At 45.5% G+C, this 25,969-nt stretch overlaps 1 protein-coding gene across 5 annotated transcripts in view; it reads left to right on the top strand.

Moving 5' to 3' along the window:
• Positions 1–5,526: 5,526 nt before the first annotated feature.
• RAB3C (RAB3C, member RAS oncogene family) overlaps positions 5,527–25,969 on the top strand; it is a 237,345-nt gene continuing 216,902 nt past the window's right edge. Inside the window, exon 1 of one of the 5 annotated variants that reach the window (XM_077285749.1) lies at positions 5,527–5,533. In XM_077285749.1, coding sequence (XP_077141864.1) covers positions 5,531–5,533 — 3 coding nt within the window. In that variant the 5' untranslated portion in view covers positions 5,527–5,530. Of the gene's footprint in view, positions 5,534–6,291; positions 6,393–6,450; positions 6,836–9,679; positions 9,809–9,988; positions 10,066–25,969 lie in introns of those variants that run through there. The other 4 variants (XM_077285740.1, XM_077285732.1, XM_077285724.1 and 1 more) reach the window with 4 other exon arrangements.

Raw genomic sequence — 25,969 nt, 5'->3', positions numbered from 1 at the left:
TCACTGGAAAAGATCTGTGTCTTTTACGATCTAGTCCGCTGAACATCATCTCTTGCTTTGAGGGCTGCGGCTTGGTTTCTTCTATGCCCATTGTGCCCCTAACTGACTTGACCACTTTGTCAATCTTATCCAGGGGCAGACAAAATCGTCCAGACTCCTCATCTGATGAAGAGGAGGAAGGACTAGAGTGATAGGCACCCTCTTCTCTTTCTTCCTCCGAAGAATTAGAGTCCAGGGGGGTTCTATGTTTTGAACCTCCCGTTTGGGATAGGGACCGTAGAGATTCCCTCACTTCCAAACGTATCATCTCCTTCAGGTTTGCCGCACTCACAGACTCTTCTGCTACCTGGGGGGGGACAGTATAGGTGATAACTACTATCTGACCTAATGTCACTTCCACCCCACCACACCTGTAGACCTCACCGTCTGTTGTATACAGGGGGCACATAATTTCTTAGGACAAGAGTCTGGTAAGGGGACTCCACAGAGGGCACACTCCTTATGTTTTGACTTGTCACTCTTCTTTCCCTAGAATGATAAAGTATAAGGGGCCCGCGTCACAGAGTGAACTTTCACGTAGATCACTTACCCGTGCGCCAAAGTAAAGTACCGGAATGCGAGGGGGTTGTTTCCTAGTCGAAGCTCTTGATCCCTGCCCGGATGAGCTTTTACGACTGGACTGGTCGCTTCTGTCTTTCTCCTTGGGCTTCTGACGCACATCATCAAGCAGCTGCTGCTGCTCACCACCACTCTCCATGACGAATTTGCGACCAAAAGCAGGGTTCCTGAATCGTCACCTGCTTAAATCCCCCTTGGATCCGGTCAGCAGATAGGTCAGTGCCATTCCCATTGGCCCAGGATACCGGAGGGAGGATAGGATCCATGTGGGAGAATACCGGTAATCAGGATACATGGGCGCCGCCATTTTGGATCGACTGCGCATGCGCAGACATCCGGCGACCCGGAAACGGCTACTAACTCCGCCCCCCCGCGTCACCGCACCCGGAAACGCTCCAGCACACGCTGAGAGCGGTGCAGGACGCCGGGGACGGATCGCAGCGCTCCGGCCACATAGTCCTGACGCCGGCACCCCGCAAGTACGCCACCGCTGCACCGCCAATGGGAAATACTTACCGGCACTGACGGAGGCGAGAAATCCTCTGGACTCTGCTCCCTGCTGCGAATGCCACCGACGTGCAGTCCAGCAAGGACCACCGTGGCGTCTCCAGGGATCTCCGCACCGGCCGAGGTAGGAGACCCCCTCGCTACCGGAATCGGCCGGCCGGCCTGGGCTCCATAAGATTCATCTGTGGGCACCCGTCCCTTTAGGAACAGGAAACCAACTGATGCAGGGGAGAGGTGCCGCCCTTTTGTATCTGTAGGTTTCCTGTTCCTAATGGGCGGATCCCCTCTCTCGTCGTGCTGTCATGGGAGTCCGAGTAAACATTGATTTTTCATTCCTTCTCTCCAGCGAACGCTGCTGGAGAGAAGAAATGAATGGCGGCTTCAGCACCACAAGCAGGGGGGACAGCGCTTACTGTAGCGCTGTCTCCTGCACGGCACACGGACAGCATCCGTGTGCGGTACGTGTTTTACACGGACCCATTGACTTTAATGGGTCCGTGTGATCCGTGCGCTCCCACGAACACTGACATGTCTCCATGTTTTTCAAACGGACACACGGTCCGTGAAAACACGTTGACATGTGCAGAGACACATTGATTTTAATGTGTCTACGTGAGTCAGTGTCTAGGATACTTGAGGAAACGCTCACCACACGTACCGGAGCCACTGACATGTGAAACAGGCCTTAAAGGGTTTTCCCATTAGCACCCCCAGTTTATGTTCTGGGTCTGGTATAGCAGTTTAGATCTATTTAAGTGAATTTGGCTTTTCTGCAATACGAGATACAGCTAAGACCAGAGCGATTTGTGGAAGAAATCATTTGTTTTAAAATTTCTTCCAATTCTTTTACGTTTAGGTAACAATTTATTGATGGTACTGAACAGTGTGTCTTAGTATTCAGTAATACTTGGGAGTAAAAAAAAAAAAATAGAGGATTAATCTAGAGAGACTGCAAATGTTTGCATATTATTCACAGTATACGTTTGGATCTGGGCTAAAAATGGAAACTTATCTGTTAGAAGTTGCCTAAGTTATGCGTAAAGAGGAATTTGTTTGCATCCTGTTTGCATCACCACAGATGCAGTGTGAACATGTATATGTGAGTCTAAGGCTGCAGTCACACATACATATGAGTGTTACCCTCCGATAGAAATGGACTGATTTTTTCCTCAGGTGTCATACTAACTAGTTGCTTCCATTTTTATTTTTTTTTTTTAAACTGAAGCAGGTAGACGGTTGTTGGGAAATATGTATAGGCATATATGTGTGACTAGCAATAAATAATTTAACATCTGTTCTGAGACTGCAGGTCTCACAGGGGGTCACAGCATATGGTATCCTGAGCAAGAAGTCTACTGTCTCCAATCTCACCAGGGGGTCTAGCTGGGAACCAGGAAGAAGGGGAAACATTTCACACCTTCTAGCTCTTTTGAAGGGAGATGTCAATTACAGCCTGACACTATCTATCTGTGAGAACTTTAGGTAATAGATGAGCCATTTCTGGGAGGCTGCAGGCTGCTATTTTTAGGCTGGTGGGGGCCAATATCCATGGCCCATTACCAGCCTGAGAATACCAGCCCCCAGCTGTCTGCTTTAGCAAGACTGGTTGTCAAAAATGGGGGGGACCCCATGCTGTTATTTTAAATTATTTATTTAAATGATTAAAAAATACAGCGTGAGGACCCCTCTATTCTTGCTAACCAACCTTGCTAATGCTGACAGCTGCGGGTTGCAGCCCCCAGGTGTGAGTTTTGCCTGGTTGGTTATCAAAAATACAGGGGAACCCACGTCAGTTTCTTTTTTTAATTATTTACTTACAGCACAGAAGCCAGCTGATGAATACTCCCATCAGCAACTCCTGCTCTCACAGTTATTAGAAGCAGCAGTGGTGGTAGTCCCATCAGCTGACACCAGTGACCGGAGGTAAACTTTATACCTCCGGTCATAGCTGCGGGCTCATGCTGTCTTTTGACAGCGTGGGAACCACGGCTCTCTGATCGGCAGGAATGATTTAATCACTGATCAGAAGCTGTGTTTGCCGCGCTGTCATGCACATGACGTGCGACAAACACCCGATGGTCGGGCAGCTGAACCTGAACAATAACACGGACTCATTGGTGAAGTCCGTGTTTGGTGTCCGTGCCTGAACAGTAGGTGTTCGGTACAGACGCCAAACTTTACTGTTCAGGTTCGCCCATCTCTAGTTATGTCCCCAAATAGCATTATTCACCACCGTGAACAATGTTTTTTTCTTCTTGCCAGCATAAATTACATGATCACCCAACAAACAGGCATTTGGCTGGCTCAGTGGGGGATGGGTGGCATGCTTAACCAGATGGATAATCGGGGCTCGTGTAAAAGGGCCTTCATTCTAGACATAGAAAACTGATTGCACATATCTATGTAGTTGGGGAGAGCAGGTGCCAAGTTTGGTCGTTGTGAGCGCCGGTATAAAGAAACAATGGCACCAGCAGCTAGACATATGAATGTTGTAACAATAATGGGGAAACAATTTTGGCAGCAGAGTACACTATTAAACAACAGGGTCAACACTCAGGGCAGCCTAATAATTGGGCCTCTAGCCTGGACTACAAATCAACGCCCGTGAAAGAGTCTGGACTTATGTCCGATGCTTATGGTGGCAGCAAGTAGTTAATCAGAATTGTGAGACAGCCATAGGGTACAATTAGTAGCTCCATTGCACTATTGCCAGACGATACTATACTACTATGATATCATTGTCGTTGGCGGCTTTAGAAGATACTTTCCGATTCTATCCTAGGCTTGGCTCCTGCACTCTATGAGTCAGATTCTATTTTGAGCTTTGTTAGCCATTTTCTTTTTGTCTTGTGGTTTTCAATACTGGATTTTTGCACCAAATTCTTCAAGATTGCACAGGCAGGATGCTGATTCAAAGACAATTTTGTGCACACCTTTTTAGTGCCTTTTTAAAGCAAAAGGTCCCATGTTTTGCTAAAATGTAGCAAAATTTGCTGAAAAATGTCAGAAGTAAATAAAATTACTCCAGCCCGGGGGGAAGGATACTGGTGTAGGTTTGCACAAAAATTTAGTGATTTTGTAATAAAAAAGTCACAAATGATAAATTGGACAAAAACATTTGGAAATCCCAAATCCCGCCAACAATGGTGAAAAAAATCCAAGGCTAACACATAAGAAAATCGAGGTGTTGACGTTCCCTGTTCATCCTGTTAGCCGCCTGACGTGTAATAAGAGTTCGCTGGTTTTATGGTGTTTTGAGCAGAGTTAATCATGTGAATGTCAGGCTTATGCTAATACTATATTCCTACTATTATATTTTCCCTTACATCGGGAAGTGGCTGATTAGCAGCAGAAATTAGAAAAAGGATTCTCAAATATTATATTTTGGTAAAAATGGAAGGTTGCTCCCATAAAATTTTTGCTCCTCTTAATATATTGCAGTCATCATATCATATAGCACTGTGTACTTACAATTGCTCATTTTGCCTTTCTACCCTGCTTATTCTCCTCTTTTCCATTAGATCTATGACATCAAGTGATTCAAAACGGACCAGCTGAATCCTTCTAAGCTCTATGTAGAATGTATTAGGTCTTGTCACAGCATGAGTCATCACTGCAAAAGTGCCTGGCAGGAGGGACAAGGAGCAGCTGGGTCTGAAGTTGAAGAGGAGAATGAATCATGTAGGAAAAAGAGACTTCCTATTTCTACATAGAGCTTAGTCAGTTATTAATCACCTGATGTAATAGATCTAATGGAAAAGAAGAATTATCTGGGTAGACAGGCAAAATGAGCAATTGTAAGTACACGGTGCTGTATAATACGATGACTGCTATATATTAAGATAAATAGTTTGATGGGAGTGCTATTTTAAATATAACGTTTACGATTGAGACCTTCCTAAGTCTGCCCCCTCTATATAATGTTCCTTGAACACCTTACTGAATAGCACCGCTCATCTAAGAACTTGTCTTAGTGCATTTTGGGAGAGCAATTGTGAAGTGTCATCAGGAGCTGGAGAATTGTTATCGGACCCATCCTTCTCTTTAGCTCGATCATTTTCCCATGTATCCCTCCCTTTATCACAGCCATGACACCTCGGAAGCAGAGTCCTGGTTGGAGGAGGGGGGAGCATGTCATTTATCTCACCTTATGGGACCCTGTGCAGACCTTGTCGTGGGCGCAGGGTGAATTCATTGTTCAGAGATGCTGGAATTTAAATGGAGAATGTGTTGATGATGAGTCCCTTTAAATGGATGTTTCAAAGACATACTGATAGGGAATTTAGATTGTGAGCCCAATCGGGGACAGCGATGATAATGTGTGCAAACTGTAAAGCGCTGTGGAATATGTTAGCGCTATATAAAAATAAAGATTATTATTATTATTATGTTTCCAGCACAATGCATGGTTAGGTCAGTATGGCTGTCCTGCTGGAGGGTCTATGCTGGGTCTGTGGGATTTTTAGGGTGCACTGGTTCCTGATGGCTTTGCTGGGAGCAGTGGGGAGAGCAGTCCATCCTCTGCTGCTGAGGACAGAGGTAATGACCTAGTAGTGCTCCCTGTGGGTGAGGAGAGCCCTGCCCTGTGTTCTCCCTGCCCTGCTGCTGCCTGTGTCCTCCCTGCCCTGCTGCTGCCTGTGTCCTCCCTGCCCTGCTGCTGCCTGTGTCCTCCCTGCCCTGCTGCTGCCTGTGTCCTCCCTGCCCTGCTGCCTGTGTTCTCCCTGCCCTGCTGCTGCCTGTGTCCTCCCTGCCCTGCTGCTGCCCTGTGTCCTCCCTGCCCTGCTGCTGCCTGTGTCCTCCCTGCCCTGCTGCTGCCTGTGTCCTCCCTGCCCTGCTGCTGCCCTGTGTCCTCCCTGCCCTGCTGCTGCCTGTGTCCTCCCTGCCCTGCTGCTGCCTGTGTCCTCCCTGCCCTGCTGCTGCCTGTGTCCTCCCTGCCCTGCTGCTGCCTGTGTCCTCCCTGCCCTGCTGCTGCCTGTGTCCTCCCTGCCCTGCTGCTGCCATTGGCCTCCCTGCCCTGCTGCTGCCATTGTCCTCCCTGCCCTGCTGCTGCCTGTGTCCTCCCTGCCCTGCTGCTGCCTGTGTCCTCCCTGCCCTGTGTCCTCCCTGCCCTGCTGCTGCCTGTGTCCTCCCTGCCCTGTGTCCTCTCCAGCTGCTGATGCACTGATGCTGGTCTGTGCTGCTGAGCAGCCTCTTCCCATCCTCAGTGTGCACACCGCCTGCAGCCAGTCACACAGGAGCCTGCCAGTCACATGGAGCTGTATGGGAAGGTAGGTACCTCTGGTCTATGCCTTGCATGCCAAGCACAATGGCCAGAACCATCATCATCCTCACTCCCTGCACAGCCCGAGAACAAGAGCATTAAAGGGGCAACTGCATCTTTCACTTTTCCAGTGGAGAAAGGCTGCCAGATGGAAGCTGTGCACTGCTGCATTGTGGGAGGTGTAGTTTATATCCCGGCATATGTCACAGTGATGCATTAGGGGAGGCAGGAGGCTCCAGGACTACAAGAACCAGAAGGGGCGCTGACAGGCGAGGAGTAGATGAAGGCAGTGGACAGCTCCTGGTGCTGATCCTCCAGGAAGCCGAGTGCTCAGTGTGCAGGAGCCGGGATCTGGCCGCAGAGGACCAAGGACGTTTCTCCAATTGGATCAGACTTTAGCTATAGGAAAGGGAGAACTCGGGCAGAATGAGACACGAAGCTCCCGTGCAGGTGAGTGAGACAAAGCAGCGCCGGTGCCTCCTCACACAGCACATTAACCCCACAGATGCTGCAAGAGGGACTGCGAGACTGCACTGAGCAAACACAGAGGCTGCAATCAGGTGATGTGCACAATACCACACACTGCAATCAGGTGCTGTGCACAATACTACACACTGCAATCAGGTGCTGTGCACAATACTACACACTGCAATCAGGTGCTGTGCACAATACCACACACTGCAATCAGGTGCTGTGCACAATACTACACACTGCAATCAGGTGCTGTGCACAATACTACACACTGCAATCAGGTGCTGTGCACAATACCACACACTGCAATCAGGTGCTGTGCACAATACCACACACTGCAATCAGGTGCTGTGCACAATACTACACACTGCAATCAGGTGCTGTGCACAATACTACACACTGCAATCAGGTGCTGTGCACAATACTACACACTGCAATCAGGTGCTGTGCACAATACTACACACTGCAATCAGGTGCTGTGCGTGCACAATACTACACACTGCAATCAGGTGCTGTGCACAATACTACACACTGCAATCAGGTGCTGTGCACAATACTACACACTGCAATCAGGTGCTGTGCACAATACTACACACTGCAATCAGGTGCTGTGCACAATACTACGCACTGCAATCAGGTGCTGTGCACAATACTACGCACTGCAATCAGGTGCTGTGCACAATACTACACACTGCAATCAGGTGCTGTGCACAATACTACACACTGCAATCAGGTGCTGTGCACAATACTACACACTGCAATCAGGTGCTGTGCACAATACTACGCACTGCAATCAGGTGCTGTGCACAATACTACACACTGCAATCAGGTGCTGTGCACAATACTACACACTGCAATCAGGTGCTGTGCACAATACTACACACTGCAATCAAGTGCTGTGCACAATACTACACACTGCAATCAGGTGCTGTGCACAATACTACACACTGCAATCAGGTGCTGTGCACAATACTACACACTGCAATCAGGTGATGTGCACAATACTACACACTGCAATCAGGTGATATGCACAATACTACACACTACAATCAGGTGATGTGCACAATACTACACACTGCAAGCAGGTGATGTGCACAATACTACACTGCAATCAGGTGATGTGCACAATACTACACACTGCAATCAGGTGATGAGCACAATACCACACACTGCAATCAGGTGTGCACCATACCACACACTGCAATCAGGCGGTGTTCACAATACTACACACTGCAATCAGGTGATGAGCACAATACTGCACACTACAATCAGGTGATGTGCACAATACTACACACTACAATCAGGTGATGTGCACAAAACCACACACTGCAATCAGGTGATGTGCACCATACCACACACTGCAATCAGGCGGTGTTCACAATACTACACACTGCAATCAGGTGCTGTGTACAATACTACACACTACAATCAGGCGTGCACAATACTACACACTGCAATCAGGTGATGAGCACAATACTGCACACTACAATCAGGTGCTGTGCACAATACGACACACTACAGTCAGGCGATGTGCACAATACTACACACTACAATCAGGTGATGTGCACAATACTACACCCTACAAGCAGGTGATATGCACAATACTACACACTGCAATCAGGTGATGAGCACAATACTACACACTACAATCAGGTGGTGTGCACAATACTACAATCAGGAATGCACACATTAGTATTTACAGTAGTTCTGAAAAATGTGATGAACAGCTACAAATATGTCCCAGGTTTTAAAGAATTTACTCCGCAGCGTACACCGGGCTAAGGCTTGTCGTTGTCTGCTTTACTAAATTAGCTATGTTGTGACCTATGCATGAACCAGGCAAGTTGTGCCCTTATATGATATTTTATGTAGTTACTGTATAATTATGCAGAGACTGTCCTAGGATCAATATCATCTATTATCTACCTATTATCTATCAGCATTGTATACACTCTTGGAAATACAACTGTCTGTTTACAGTGCCATGTATAATAACACACAATTACACAAAGACATTTTACTTACCTACCAGCCAGATGAAGTGACAGGTCCTAAATATCTACATAATGGCTGTATCAGTGTACAAGGGATGGATTTGGGATCCACAAGGTGTGTTATTACCAGAGATTAAATGAGTGATGAAGTGATCTCCAGCATTTCCCTCTACAGGAGCAGTAATGGCATCTTGTGTTCATTGTTGAGTTAATTTTTACACTATTTTAACAACTCTATGAAATGATCTACATTATATAGAAAAGTGAGGTTCCTCTCCTACTCCCCGTCCACGATGACCGACTGTAGCTGGAGTCTGGTCAGTGAATCATCTGATGACCATGCTTGTATCTATTATCTATCTGTGAATTTAAAGCTGAAAATGATGGCGTGATTACATATACCCAATATTGTATTCTTTCCATTTTCCTAACTTCACAATAGACTGCTGAATTCCCACCTCTTAGAAGAATCCCAAAACCCGGACCCCCAGTGATCAGCTGTAATCCATTGGGGAGTCAAACAGCAAATCTTACATTTCTCTACAGCGCCAGCACAGGGGAAATTAAGCATTACGCCGTTCCCCTTTCTTTTAAATCTGTGGGCTCTTGTGTAACACAAGGACAGGCCAGGTCCTCCATATTGAGCTGCTTATTACATTCTTTAGACAATGCATATGTTTGGTGTTTCCCATAATATCTATATGGTCTTGTATATCTCAATGTCAAATTCTTCCTCAAATATGAAAAGATGTGATTTATTGTCCGACTTTCACTTTCCGTGGTAATGTCTATTGCTGTACCGTGTCAAAGTCATTAAGTCCTATGGGAGTCCATGTTGTGTTATCAGTGGGAGCAGCTGCGGCTGCAGGCTCTCAGGCAAAGCTTAACCTTCTACAGTGGCCTGTCAAGAAAGCAAGCTGAATGCCAAATTATCTATCATGTGCCATGTATGCCAAAAGTAAGTGAACCCTCCCTCCTAATTATTCAGTTCAGGTGTTTTGCTTACAACTATTGAGAACAGATGAGTAAAAATCAATCACACTGCCATGTGATCTTCTTAGGCCAGCTTCACACGTTCAGTATTTGGGGAGTTTTTTACCTCAGTATTTGTAAGCCAAAACCAGGATTGGGTGATAAATACAGAAGTGGTGACGTGTTTCTATTATTTCTTCCCTCTGATTGTTCATCTCCTGGTTTCGGCTTACAAATACTGAGGTAAAATACTGACCGGTCACCGAATACTGAACGTGGCCTTAGACGAACATTTGTATGATATCAGTGGTACAAAAGAGCTCTGCGGTCTTGACGCTCTGTTCACACGATCGTACTTTAGGTCGGAGCACTGTCGGTGTGAAAACAGACATCACACGCGCAGCGCTCAGACCAATGTTATTCAGATGACAGGGTTTTTTTTTTATTTTTTATTTTTTTACACATACTGAACATTCACTGGAAAAATTGCAGCATGCACCAGTGTCTTCTGTATCTGTGGATGAGACTCACCTTTTTAATTCTACGGGTGCGAAAAAAGAAAAATCTGATCCCTTACGAATCATCCATATGCAGTAGTATCTGATTTTTACAGCTACATTGTAATTATTAACATAGGAAACTGTACTTGGTGCTATAAATTTTATTCACTGCCGATGCGTGAAAGCGAATGATATATAGATACCATCCCGATGATAATACAATTATTTTTTCTGGAAAAAAAATCAAACAAACAAATCAAATCAAATCAAACAGTCATGTGGATGGAGTGGTGGTCAGTCATGTTCACAGCAGCTCCATTCATTTTTATGAGCGCTGCATTTAGCTATCTCCAGCAGTCCAATTAAGAATGAATGGAGCAGCGCTGCACATGATCTGCCATTGCTGCATTCATGTGGGGCTCTTCAGAGCCCAGGTTCTCGGGATCGGTGGTGGTTTCAGCGGATGGACCCCCCACCAATCAGGGAGTTATCCCCTATTATGTTGATAGAGGATAACTTTGAAGCATGAGAATAATCCTTTAATGCTTGCAGTAGGGGTAAAACTCCATATTACCGTCAATGGTTTTGGAATGGGATGTCCAGCAATTTCATATAGATGTAGCTGATGTTCTCAACTCACACAACTGTACTTAATATATACAGTAGGACTGCTGGTAACAAAATATTAAGACATTAAACATATAAAGATATAGAGCCAGACTATATTTGCCAACTGTGTCACCATTCATATGTGGCAAATGCCAAACTCCCCTTCACTGCGTGGTAAGAAATGTTTGTATGGCGTCTAGGTTATTTGCAATTTGTAATTGCAATAGTACAATCCGTTTTTTTATATATGTATATGGCAGCTTCACTTTATCATGGTATGTCGTCATCGGATCATTATAAAGTACGACTCCTGTGTCACTCTCTTCCGGACTACCATGAGATCGTCAGTGATAACTCTTGAACGTAGCCGTATCTTACAGCAGGGAAACCGGGCATAGACCATTCAGGCCTGTCAGGAAGAATCAAGTAGTTCATACAAAACGAGCAAGCAAAAGAAGACAAGATTGCAATCAACCAGTTGTCAAGAAATTGGCAAAAAGTCAGGAGCTGGTAGACCGTAGCAAAGACGCCAAGGTGCTATGATTTTACTGACAATCTCTCCATGTGTCTACATTAAAAACATGAAATGGCTGTCACTATAGTATAAACTGCAAAGATCACAAAAAAATTAATTATTGCACATCAATGCAAAGTAGGCAGTGCCCCCCTGAAATGTCACTAAATATTAATATGCTGCGGCCATCTTATGTACTAGGCCCTGTCGAATCTGCTGGTTTGTTGGGCTGCCAAGGACAACTAAATCTTTAAGAGTTTATTATAAGCAGGATGAATCAGTGCCAGGCTGTACGATTGCAGACAGGTGTCTTTACTCTGAAACGCCGAGGAGTTTCAGAGAAGACATAGTTTGAAGACATGCACTGTAGGGATAGATGTGGCTAGTCCAGTGTGGTTCCTGGCCACTTTCTCCCTGCCTTGCTCCAGGTGATTACTAGGGCTCTTCCATGTATGTACACGGGGAGAGACCTGTCAGTCAACTGGAGCAAGGCAGGGAGAAGCCGCACGGAGGCAGTACCTGGTTAGTCTTGTCTCCCCCTACACTCCCTGATCGACTTTCCAAACTGTGTCTTCTCGGAGAAAAACATACCTAACAGCGATTACGCAGCCAGGCTCTAATTCATGGCCGCTTTGGTTGAGGCATCATGAACCTTGTAACAGGTTCTCTTTATGGGACAAGAATATAAGTAAAGAAAAATGTGGTAGAGGAGCGGATTAAAAGTCCAACAGCCAGTGATCTGTATGCCTTCTTATATTCTGTCCTAGCCACACACATAGCACATACAAGGTCCATCCCTGCATCACCTCCAAAATACAGTGTAAACTGAAAAGCGCAGTTCCTTCACAGTCCGCAGGCAATCCAGAACTTTCCTTTATCAGAAAGGTCAAACTAATCAATGTGGAGATGTGGTCATCTCCTCGTGTGCTCCTCAGGAGATAATGCCATGCAGCTTCCTTAGCGATAAACATGTCTCCCAGGGTCAGAAACCACAGCGGAGTTCTACTCAAGGTTTCAGCCATGGCCCAAATCTTCTACTACTGTAGATGTCATTGCCTGAGGTCTTGGGTTTGGATTCCAATAGGACCCATCAGACCCCAAGGTCTGGAAGAATTTGTGACCTGCACACCTGTAAGTACTCTAAATTAGTCGGTGTGATAATATTTTATTTATTATTATGTTACCCATACACAATAGATGAATGTCGGCAAAACTTGATTTCAGCGGGTGCAGACAACCATTTCATGTATGGTGTTTTCCCAATTCTTCTCTGATGTCAGAGGAAAAAAAGCATCCGACTGTTGGATTTTAGTGCCTAAGGCCGGAGTCACATTTAACGTATGAAAAATCGGTCCAAGTCTTCCTGCCGAGAGTCGCACGAGTGTAATGCGAGTACAGTGCGATTTTTCACATCTAGCATTTGATTTACATCCGAATACAGTGCGATTGCTATCCGATTGCAATGCGATTTTAACATGAGCTTTTACGTAGTGCAAATCTCTATGTCATTTACACATCGTTTTTGAAGGAAATATTCGTCAAAACACACACACATATATAATAGATAGAATAAAAGCCGGCAATTCATGTGCCGTGTACCGTAAAATCACAGAGTGACAGGTTACACTAGAATAGATCAGTGATGGCGAACCTTTTAGAGACCGAGTGCCCAAACTGCAATGCCCTGAATACTGAGGTTTTAGATTAGAAAGACAACTCGTACATTAGCACTCTATAGTCAATATCAAAGAGCTTGTAAGCGCTGCACTCCAAGCCTAAGATACCAGCCACCAATTGTAGTGAAGGTCTTTTCTTGAGAATGGAGAAGATTTTTAATCAAAAGTAAAATTGCAAAGTTGTTTGTTTTTTACAACCTGTTTGCAATTGTAACCCTTTATCATGATGAGAACAAACCCTTTAAGGCAGGGACATCAAATTCAAATACACAGAGGGCCAAAGTTTAAAGCTTTGACAAAGTCGTGGGCCAACCTTGATATTTGTTAAAAAAAATGTCTACAATTGAGGAAGTTTTTCCTTATCAAATAAAACGATTAACTTTTGGAATTATAGTGGAATAATATAATATGTTATGTAACAGAAGTAAAAAAAATATATGGCCTAATGGCCTACTTTAAATATGTAATAACAAAGGATAAAAAAACCTTGAATAAAACAGATAATAAAGTATGATGCTAACAAAAGTTCTCCCAAACACCGTATGATATCTCCATAGTGAACTCCTCCACACGCACAGTATGATGACCCTACTGTACCTCCCTTAGTTTCCCCAACAAAGAATGGTGACCCCATCACAGTATGATTCTCCAACTACAATCCCCACACAGCCCTCCATACAGTATAATGGGCAAATAAAGTCCTCCATACAGTACAATGGCTCCACATAGATCTCATTAAAGTATAATGGCTCCACATAGTCCTCCATACAGTGTAATGGCCCCCACATAGTCCTGCATAAAGTGTAATGGGCCCCACACGATGCTCCACACTATAAAATGGCCCCACATAGTTCTCCATACTGTATAATTGCCTCACATAATGCTCCATACTGTATAATGGCCCCACACGATTCTCCATACTGTATAATGGCCCCACATAGTTTCATACTGAATAATGTGCCCACATAGTGCTCCATACAGTATAATTGCCTCACATTAAAAAAACAAAAACATATATACTCGTGTATAAGCTGACCCGAGTATAAGCTGAGGCACCTAGTTTTGCCATGAAAACCTGGGAAAAAGTATTGACACAAGTATAAGCCAGGTATGCATTGTCCCCTAATCCCTATTCTGGTCTGCATGGTTCCTCATCCCCATCCTTGTCTGCATGACTTCTTATCCCCATACTTGTCTGCATGGCTCCTTATCTCTATTCTTGTATGCATGGCTCCTTATCCCCATCCTTGTATGCATGGCTCCTTATCCCCATCCTTCCATGCATGGCTCCTTATTCCCATCCTTGTATGCATGACTCCTTATCCCCATCCTTGTATGCAGGGCCGTATTTGCCACTAGGCACTCGAGGGCACGTGCCTAGGGCGGCGACATTGCGGGGGGGCGGCACCTGAGCAAGGGTTTTGTTTTTTTTTGTCCCAGGTCACAAGCGACCGACGGCCCCGCCCCCCCGCCTCCCGCCCCCTGCCACCGAGTCCCACCCACCCTCCTTGAAAACAATACTCACAACTCACACTGGGCGTGTAGGAGGGGGGGGCGCGGAGAGCAGGTGCACTATCCAGCCAGGAAGTGTCTTCTCGCGCCGCAGCTCGGAGCAGTCGTGGGCGGCCGTCTCCCCCTAAGGAGGAAGCCGACGCTCGCATCTTCATGGTCGAGTTCAACGGCTCCTCTGCCCCGATGCTGACGCCGGAGAAATCGTATGACAGTCAGCCGGACCGGGACCCGCACGACCTGAAGGTGAGTGCTGCGCAGATATAGCAGAGCCGAGCGGGTCCCGGTCCGGCTGACTGGCAAACTCCCCGCACGCCATCCAAGTCCTGCTCTGCCACCCCTGTGTATGCCAGGGCACGGTATATACCTGGTCCTACGGGGGAATATATGAGCCATATGCATGACTCATATTCCACCCCCCCTGTATGCATGGCTGATGGGCCATCAGCCATGCATACAGGGGGGGTGGAATATGAGCCATGCATACAGAGGGAGGGGTGGAGAGATGACCCATGCATACGGGGGGGGGGTGTATATGAGCCATGCATACGGGGGGGTGTATATGAGCCATGCATACAGGGGGGGGGGTGTATATGAGCCATGCATACAGGGGGGGTGTATATGAGCCATGCATACGGGGGGGGTGTATATGAGCCATGCATACAGGGGGGGGGGTGAATATGAGCCATGCATACAGGGGGGGTGAATATGAGCCATGCATACAGGGGGGTGAATATGAGCCATGCATACAGGGGGGTGAATATGAGCCATGCAAACAGGGGGGGTGAATATGAGCCATGCATACAGGGGGGGTGAATATGAGCCATGCATACGGGGGGGGGGGTGAATATGAGCCATGCATACGGGGGGGTGAATATGAGCCATGCATACGGGGGGGTGAATATGAGCCATGCCTACAGGGGGGGGGTGAATATGAGCCATGCATACAGAGGGGGGGGGGTGAATATGAGCCATGCATACAGAGGGGGGGGTGAATATGAGCCATGCATACAGAGGGGGGTGAATATGAGCCATGCATACAGGGGGGTGAATATGAGCCATGCATACGGGGGGGGGGGGTGAATATGAGCCATGCATACGGGGGGGTGAATATGAGCCATGCATACGGGGGGGGGGGTGAATATGAGCCATGCATACAGAGGGGGGGGTGAATATGAGCCATGCATACAGGGGGGGGGGTGAATATGACCCATGCATACAGGGGGGGGTGTGTATATGAGCCATGCATACAGGGGGGGTGTATATGAGCCATGCACACGGGGGGGATGAATATGAGCCATGCATATGGGGGGAGTGAATATGAGCCATGCATACGGGGGGGGGGTGAATATGAGCCATGCATACAGAGGGGGGGGGTGTATATGAGCCATGCATACAGGGGGGTGAATATGAGCCATGTATACGGGGGGGGTGAATATGAGCCATGCATACAGGGGGGGAGTGTGTGAGCCATGCATACAGGGGGGGAATATGAGCCATGCATACAGGAGGGGGGGTCATTATACAGTATCATGGAGAACTGTGTGGCCGTTGTACAGTATTGAGCATCATGTGTGGCCGTTGTACAGTATTGAGCATCATGTGTGGCCATTATACAATATGGAGCATCATGTATGGCCGTTATACAGTATGGAGCACTGTGGCCATTATACAGTATCATGGAGAACTGTGTGTGGCCGTTATACAGTATTGAGCATCATGTGTGGCCATTATACAGTATTGAGCATCATGTGTGGCCATTATACAGTATGGAGCATCATGTGGTCATTATACAGTATGGAGCATCATCTGTGGCCATTATACAGTATGGAGCATCATGTGTGGCCATTATACAGTATGGAGCATCATGTGTGGCCATTATACAGTATGGAGCACTGTGGCCATATTTTTTCATTTATAATTATTGTATATAAAACAGTGTGATCAGCAGTGCTAAATGGCTGTGGTTGGGACGTGGATATGGGTGTGACTAGTTGTGAAATGGGTGTGGTCAGAGGCGTGGCCTAAAATTTGCCGCGGCGCGCTACGTGCGACGCACACTTTGTACCTCCTTCCCTTCTTCAAAAGTTGGGAGGTATGGTACCGCATTTGCCAGATCATGGCAAGTGCCGCAAATACCATAAGGAATGAATGAGGCCGAACGCAGTGTTGCCGTAAGTGATCCGTTACGCGGCACATGCAGAAAAACTTCCCAATCTGCTGCAAAAGGCGACTTTCACATCAGCGATTCTTGCTAAAGTCACTGCCGATAGTGTCATACTCACCAATGGGGGGGGGGGGGCAGCACTAAAAGTGCCTAGGGCAGCAGAAACTCTAAATACGGCCCTGCTTGTATGCATATCTCTTTATCCCCATCCTTGTAGGTATGGCTCCTCATCCCAATCCTTGTATGTATGGCTCCTCATCCCCATCCTTGTATGCATGGCTCCTTATCCCCATCCTTGTATGCATGGCTCCTTATCCCCATCCTTCCATGCATGGCTCATCATCCCCATCCTTGTATGCATGGCTCCTTATCCCCATCCTTGTATGCATGGCTCCTTATCCCCATCCTTGTATGCATGGCTCCTTATCCCCATCCTTGTATGCATGGTTCCTCATCCCCATTCTTGTATGCATGGCTCCTCATCCCCATCCTTGTATGCATAGCTACTTATCCCCATCCTTGTATGCATAGCTCCTTATCCCCATCCTTGTATGCATGGCTCCTTATCCCCATCCTTGTATGCATGGCTCCTTATCCCCATCCTTGTATGCATGGCTCCTTATCCCCATCCTTGTATGCATGGTTCCTCATCCCCATTCTTGTATGCATGGCTCCTCATCCCCATCCTTGTATGCATAGCTACTTATCCCCATCCTTGTATGCATAGCTCCTTATCCCCATCCTTGTATGCATGGTTCCTCATCCCCATTCTTGTGTGCATGGCTCCTCATCCCTATCCTTGCATGCATGGCTACCATGAGAAAAGCATTAAAAAAAATCCTACTTACCTTCCCTGCGCACCATCGCAGCATCTTGTTACTGTACCAGCAGCATCTGTGGCCGAGCGATCACGTGTCCCCGGTCATTAAGGTAATGAATATTCACCTCTCTTCACGCCTATGCGAGTGAAGAGAGGTGAATATTCATTACCTTAATGAGAGGGCACCCATGATAGCTGGCTGCTGTGGCTGACACTGCACGCTATAAGAGAAATGAATATTCACTGCACTGGCAGTGAATATTCATTTCTCTTCAGCAGCAGGCACAGGCTTTAGCTGTAGTCGCCGGCTCCTGCCTCCTGTGACACGCTGCTCCTCCTCTTCATCTTCTGGGACAATGACTTGTGTATAATCTGAGGGGGGAGTTTTCAGCACAAAAAAATGGGCTGAAAAACTCAGCTTATACACGAGTATATATGGTAACTACTCACTTCTGCCTGTTCCAACGCTGATCTGGTCTCTTCATATATCACAATCCTTCATGGGGGCACTAGCGCTGCCACTCTCCTCAGCCCGCGCACAGACTGATGGGAGGATGCGTGACCTGATGGGATGACATGGGTGAAGAGGAGAGTGGCCACAGTGCTAGTGATGAGGGAGATGGCGAGGGGGCTGAGAAGAGTGATGATAGCACTAGTCCTGAGGAGAAGGCACGCGTGCCCTCCGGGAGGGCTCTGCATTCCCCCTCTGGCACGCATGCCATAGGTTCGCCGCCGTTACTCTAAAGGGTCTCCAGTCTGCAGCAGCCCCCTTTCTTCAGGGACTTGTTTTGAGATGGCTGCTATTAATATATTCCATTGGAAATTAGAAGACATCTTCTAATTATGCAGATTTGCTTGATGAGCATGTTTGAAATCCCGGTGACAGTAATTTCCAGGTTCTCAGGTTCTCCAGTATCATCTTATCCTAAACATGGTATTTTTAATTAATATCTAAATGTCACTTTGAATAATGTTTTAATTTATGTGGAAAATCTCAGTTACTTTTCTAAGACTCGATTCTCAGTAGTCTTACTAACTACTAAATGCAGTTCACGTATACAGAGTGTTTTTCCCTAAAATTACCCAAAAGTACACATTTTCCACTTCTGTCAAATTGTTGTAGCTGGATCTCCTTAAAGGACTATAATTTTAACTATGAACAGGATGCGTGATACTTTGCTGATAACTAGGGGTCCAACTGCTGGGACCACCACCAATCCTGAGAACAGGGCTCTAAAATGCCCTGTTACAATTAAGTGGTGGGTATGTATGTGAGGCCACACTCGATTCATTATCTATAGGACTACTGGAGATAGTCACACATTGCACTTGGCTATCGTCTACAGTCTACATTCTAACACTCCCCAATCTTCGGATTGGAAAGGGTTCCAGGAGTAAAAAAAAACAAAAAAACAAGAAACATTGAACCTTTGTAGGTCTGAAAAAATTGAAAAAAAAAAAACCAAAACAAGAAAAGACCCACCTACTATATACAACAACTTTATTAATAACAGGGGGGCTTGTAAACCACACAGGGAGGAGCACGAAAGGAGTGAAAAGTGGGGCTACCAGCCCTAGTATTGGCCTGTTGGTCACCCTGCCTTACCGCGGTGGTTGGCACCCTAAAGGTGAAGTGGCGCCTCCGCTCAACGATGGCTAGCCTTCACTGCCCCTAATGAACTCTGTAAAGAAAAGAACACCACTGTAAAGAACATGTATGTGGGACCACAATGTACCAACAAATAGTCAAAATAGTCAGTACCAGTAGTCAGACCAAGGATCAGTAAGGAAAACAGTCTGTAACTTGCCTAGATGGTAAATAAATGTTAATATGAATCAGTACCAGTAATGCATATATCACCGTAATTGTAAAAATATAACTAAACCACAGGACACAAAATTCTTCCAGGCTCCTTGCAGCATGTAAGTAAACCAAATATCCACAAATAGCCCTTAGTGAAAAAGCTGAAAACACATAAAAGACTCTTTATTCCAATGTCAGCAAAAAACGAAAAGATAAAAAAATTAAAAACTAACAGATGACATTTCAAGAGGGCTAGATATTTGCATGTGGTGCTATATATATATCATATAAATATATTTGTGTATATATACAGTACAGACCAAAAGTTTGGACACACCTTCTCATTTAAAGATTTTTCTGTATTTTCATGACTTATGAAAATTGTACATTCACACTGAAGGCATAAAAACTATGAATTAACACATGTGGAATTAAATACTTAACAAAAAAGTGTGAAACAACTGAACATATGTCTTATATTCTAGGTTCTTCAAAGTAGCCACCTTTTTGCTTTGATGACTGCTTTGCACCACACTCTTGGCATTCTCTTGATGAGCTTCAAGAGGTAGTCATCAGGAATGGTTTTCACTTCACAGGTGTGCCCTGTCAAATTTAATAAGTGGGATTTCTTGCCTTATAAATGGGGTTGGGACCATCAGTTGTGTTGTGCAGAAGTCTGGTGGATACACAGCTGATAGTCCTACTGAATAGACTGTTAGCTGCTTTTTTCTTGCCATAATACAAATTCTAAGTAAAGAAATATGAGTGGCCATCATTACTTTAAGAAATGAAGGTTAGTCAGTCCTAAAAATTGGGAAAACTTTGAAAGTGTCCCCAAGTGCAGTGGCAAAAACCATCAAGCGCTACAAAGAAACTGGCTCACATGAGGACCGCCCCAGGAAAGGAAGACCAAGAGTCACCTCTGCTTCTGAGGATAAGTTTATCCGAGTCACCAGCCTCAGAAATCGCAGGTTAACAGCAGCTCAGATTAGAGACCAGGTCAATGCCACACAGAGTTCTAGCAGCAGACACATCTCTACAACAACTGTTAGAGGAGACTTTGTGCAGCAGACCTTCTTGGTAAAATAGCTGCTAGGAAATCACTGCTAAGGACAGGCAACAAGCAGAAGAGACTTGTTTGGGCTAAAGAACACAAGGAATGGACATTAGACCAGTGGAAATCTGTGCTTTGGTCTGATGAGTCCAAATTTGAGATCTTTGGTTCCAACCACCGTGTCTTTGTGCGATGCAGAAAAGGTGAACGGATGGACTCTACATGCCTGGTTCCCACCGTGAAGCATGGAGGAGGAGGTGTGATGGTGTGGGGGTGCATTTACTGAGCATACATTTCAGTAGGCTAACATTTTGGATTTTAAAATAATTTTTCAAGCTGGTGTTTATTTTTTATTTATTTTATTCATTTACAGTATATAGCACCAATTATTCCACAGCGCTTTACAAACATTATTGGCCCTCTCCCCACTGGGGCTCACAATCTAAGTTCCCTATTAGTATGTCGTTGCAGTGTGGGAGGAAACCCATGCAAACTCGGGGAGAACATACAAACTCCTTGCAGATGTTGTCCTTAGTGGGATTTGAACCCAGGACCCCAGCACTGCAGTGTTATAAAGTATTCTAATTTAGTGAGATAATGACTTTTGGGTTTTCATTGGCTGTAAGCCAAAGTCATCAACATTAACAGAAATAAACACTTGAAATAGATCTCACTATTTGTAATGACTATATGAGTTTCACTTTTTGTATTGAAGATCTGAAATAAATTAACTTTTTTATGATATTCTAATTTTGTGAGAAGCACCTGTATTTATACATGTAAATGAGATCTGTGAAATGTCTTTTTTTCAATGCTAAACAAGCCCAACTTTTCCAACCTTTCATCATATGAGAGACCTTCCACCCCTTGTAATAATCTAGTTGCCCGTCGTTGAACTGATTCTAACTTCTGAATATTCTTTTTAAAATGTGGAAACCAAAACTGGATCCCATATTCTAGATGTGGCCTCACTAGTGATTTATAAAGGGATAATAGAGGGATTTTATCTCTCTTTTTATACATCCTAAAATCTTGAGTGAGTGAGTGACCTGCACTATGTGTTTGTAAAATGCAGTGTATGTATAACACATAGTGGGTGTACACTGCAGTGTAAATGTGTCACGTAGTATATGTAACATATGCAGTGTATATGAAATTTTCAGTGTGTTTAACATTAGTGATGAGCGAATATACTCGTGACTCGAGATTTCCCAAGCACGCTCGGGTGTCCTCCGAGAATTTTTTAGTGCTCGGAAATTTAGTTTTTATTGCCGCAGCTGAATGATTTACATCTGTTAGCCAGCTTGATTACATGTGGGGATTCCCTATCAACCAGGCAACCCCCACATGTACTTATGCTGGCTAACAGATGTAAATCATTCAGCTGCGGCAAGAAAAACTACATTTCCGAGCACTAAAAAATACTCAGAGGACCCCCGAGCGTGCTCGGGAAATCTCGAGTAACGAGTATATTCGCTCATCACTATTTAACATGAAATTTGTGTAACATTCTGTGTGTGTAAAATACAGCTTGTACGTGTAATGTGGAGAGCGTGTTATAGCATACAATGTGTGTAGCATGACGTTTGTGTCTGTGTGTGTGTGTGAATAACATACAATGTGTGTAATGTGTGTGTATAACATACAATATGTGTGTTTGTAGCATGGAGTGTGTGCAGGGCCGGTTTTAGAGAAAGTGGGGCCCTGGGCAAAAGTTTAAAGCGGGGCCCCAAATGCTCAAGTATTCCACATCATACAAACATTTTGGCTGTATTTACAGGTGCAGAGTTCACTCTGAGGAAGAATGATGGGGACAGATAGTCCTCGATACAGTATAATGCACTCCCTATGGTCCTTGATAGAGTATAATGCAGCCCCCCCATAGAGTATACTGCAGCCCCCCCATAGAGTATACTGCAGCCCCCTCATAGAGTATACTGCAGCCCACCTCAGAGTATACTGCAGCCCCCTTCAGAATATATTGCAGCCCCCTTCAGAGTGTACTACAGCCCCTTCAGAATATGCTTATGCTGCACACACACACACACACACACACACACACACACACACACACACACACACACACACACACACACACACACACACACACACAGTCTAATGCAGCCAGATACAGACTGGGCCTGAAATTCAGTCTTGGCATTTGAAATCACACAGGCCCATGTTGTCCCCGTCCCCATGAACCAGATGGGATATATTACTAATATTACCCTGGATGGAGGAAAGGAAGATTTTCTACAAGACCAATATTTCTAATGATACCCGTGGCTTGCTGGGGTAAGTGACGGAGTCAGCAACTTTGTGCTCCATCACAACTCTTAACAGTATGTGTGTCTTGAGAGCACCGATTCTGTTAACATTGTAGCAGACAAGGCAGCCCATGCCCAGACAGGCCCTTCTGGCATTTGCCAGAATTGCTAGATGGCCAGTCCGGCCCTGAATGCAGCCCCCCTCCACTCACAGTATAGTGCATCTCCCCACACACACACAATATAGCGCAGCCCCCTCCACACACAGTCTAATTCAGCCTCACTCCACACACAGTATAATGCAGCCCCCCTTCAACACACAGTATAATTCAGCCCCACTCCACACACAGTGTAATGCAGCCCCCTCCACACACAATGTAATTCAGCCCCACTCCACACACAGTATAATGCATCCCCCTCCACACACACAGTATTATTCAGCCCCACTCCACACACCGTATAATGCAGCTCCTCCAACACACAGTATAGTGCAGCTCCCCCAACACACAGTATAATGGAGCTCCCCCAACACACAGTATAGTGCAGCTCCCCTCCAAACACAGTACAGTGCGGCTCCCCCAACACACAGTATAGTGCAACTTCCCCCAACACAGTATAGTGTAGCTCCCCATCACACATTATACTACAGCTCCCCAACACACATTACAGTGCAGCTCCCCCAACACACATTACAGTGCAGCTCCCCCAACACACAGTACAGTGCAGCTCCCCCCACATACAGTATAGTGCAACTACCCAACACAGTACAGTGCAGCACCCCAACACACAGTACAGTGAAGCTCCCCCAACACACAGTATAGTGCAGTTCTAACACTCAATACAGTTCAGCTTCCCCAACACACAGTATAGTGCAGCTCCCCAACACACAGTGTATTGCAGCTCCCACCAACACACAGTACAGTGCAGCTTCCCAACATACAGTGTAGTGCAGCTCCCCAACACCCAGTATAGTGCAGACACACATGCGCACACACACTCACAGTATAATAGAGCACCCGCATTCTCACACACACACAATAATGCATATACTGTATACACACACACACAATAATGCATACACACACACTTGCACAATACTCACCCCTGCTCCTTGTTCCCCGATCTGCCTCAGGTTCTACTTCTCCGGTCTCATTGGCCCCACTGCTGGCACAGTGTGGCGCATGATGAAGTGACATCGTGTGCCTGCTGAGTCACAAATAGAGGGGGAGTGATTGGAGAGGGAGCGTCAGCTGACGCTCTCTCAGCCATCAATGCTTCCAACTGTATCGGCATCTGTGATGCCTATAAGTTGAATCAGCGATTTGGGGGAGGCGCAAGGCCCCTCAGCAGCCGTGTGGTGTGCAGCTATTAGCGGCATGCCACTGGCTCAGCTGGGGGCCCCTGGAGAAGCAGGGTCCCTAGGCAGCTGCCTGGTCTGCCTGCCCCTAACGTCGGCCGTGAGTGTGTGCATGTGACATACAGAGTGATGTTCATTCTGGAACAAAAATTATTGTTCTCAGCAGCAAATCACCCGGTATAAACAGGAAATGTGCTTCAAGATATCTGAAATATCTGTCAAGTGATCAACACCTACAGGAACCATTTCTCCTTTGAGCGGCACAGTAAATGCCCACCTGGAGCTGCTTATACAGAGCGTATCAGGTGAGATGTAGTTGACTGTGCTCTGCATAGGCAGTGACCAAAGCTCTACATAATGTTGCAGAGTGCAACAGCCGACGACAAATTAGTCTCACCTGTTGTTCTTGGCATAAGCAGCAAACAAGAGGACAGAAGAGTAGCAGCTAATGAAGGAATAAAGTGCAGTGCAAATACTGTCTTCATGCATTACTAAGAGTTGCTGTGACAGTTTCACAGTTTTCTACCTCTAACTAAAGTTAGGGCTATAGATTGAGTTAGGCTGAGGAATATGGTTAGGCTTAGGATTTGATCTAGGTATAGGGTTAGGCATACGGTTAGGCTTACGGATAGAGTTAGGCTTAGGTCTCGTATTAGGACTAAGAATAGAATTAGACTGGGAGCTAGATTTAGGTCTAGTGTTAGGCTTAGGAATAGATTAAAAAATGTTACTTAATAATGGAACAAAAAAATATTACTAAGTATAACTTGTTTTTTGTAAAAAAAAACAAACAAAAAACTGTGAGGTCAAAGTGAAAACATAATTACATCAATATTTTACTTAAACTAAAATACTGGACTAATGTAAGGGACTCGGGGAGTGCGAACAGTTTACGGGATGGGGGGAGGCCTCTGTCACTATCCCCTATTGCACTAATTTGAACATGGTGGAAGTACGGTATTTTTACATGTTGGAAACAGTATCATTATCTTACCCCCTTGGGTGTTGTAACATAGTCCCCTCCATCTCTTTGTCAATACTTGTTCTGGCTTATGGTTTACATTTTCTTATCTTCATCTTTCCCAATTCAGCACATAATAAAATCATATTACACATTTACTGTACGTTTTTCAGCACTTGTATAATATAGTGCTTTACTGGTAGCGTGGTATCTCCAACAAGCTATGTGTTTTCCTTCTTGAGTATATTATTATCAATTTACAAGTCAACCAATACTACGGCACATGTCACTTATCATATGTCAACACTATTCCAGGATATATAAATACACATGAAATTTTTGATGTGATGCGATCCTGATTATTTCTCATTTGGTTCCATCAATTGTATTTTTTGTACATTATAATTGCCTGCAATCCGTATTGATTTCTGAACAAATATTTTATTTATACGAATGAGAGATCTAGAGTTCTTGTCATTTAAAGTCATGGGACCCTGACCAAGGTTAATATCGGTGGTACAAATGGTGTAGGGTAATAAATGACATTTAAAAAAGCACCAAGGAGCACTTAAGTGGTTGTCCATGACTACATTATTAAGGACCAAGGATTTGCGGTTAATCTGCAGGTTAATAACATCTGAACCTTCTGGTGTCTGTACTTAGAGCCCCGCTGCCAGGAGGAAATTAACTTTATACCTCCCAGCAGTGTTCAGCATTCAGTCATAAGAGTGGCACCGATGCGGGTTCAGTATACAGAGCGGCGACTGTAAACGTGCCCGCATTCTGCCGGCTGTCAGTCAGTGCCGTGAGCGCAGTTACAGCCACTGATTAACCCCATTTCTGCAGGTTGATAGCGTTATTTTCATGTGACAAGTCCATTTAATATCAGCTCGGTAGGGATACAATTCC

The sequence above is a fragment of the Ranitomeya variabilis genome, chromosome 1 (genome assembly GCF_051348905.1).
Source record: "Ranitomeya variabilis isolate aRanVar5 chromosome 1, aRanVar5.hap1, whole genome shotgun sequence".
Classification (NCBI taxonomy): Eukaryota; Metazoa; Chordata; class Amphibia; order Anura; family Dendrobatidae; genus Ranitomeya; species Ranitomeya variabilis.
Note: the sequence above shows the minus strand (reverse complement) of the source record. Positions and strands in the feature narration are given on the sequence as shown.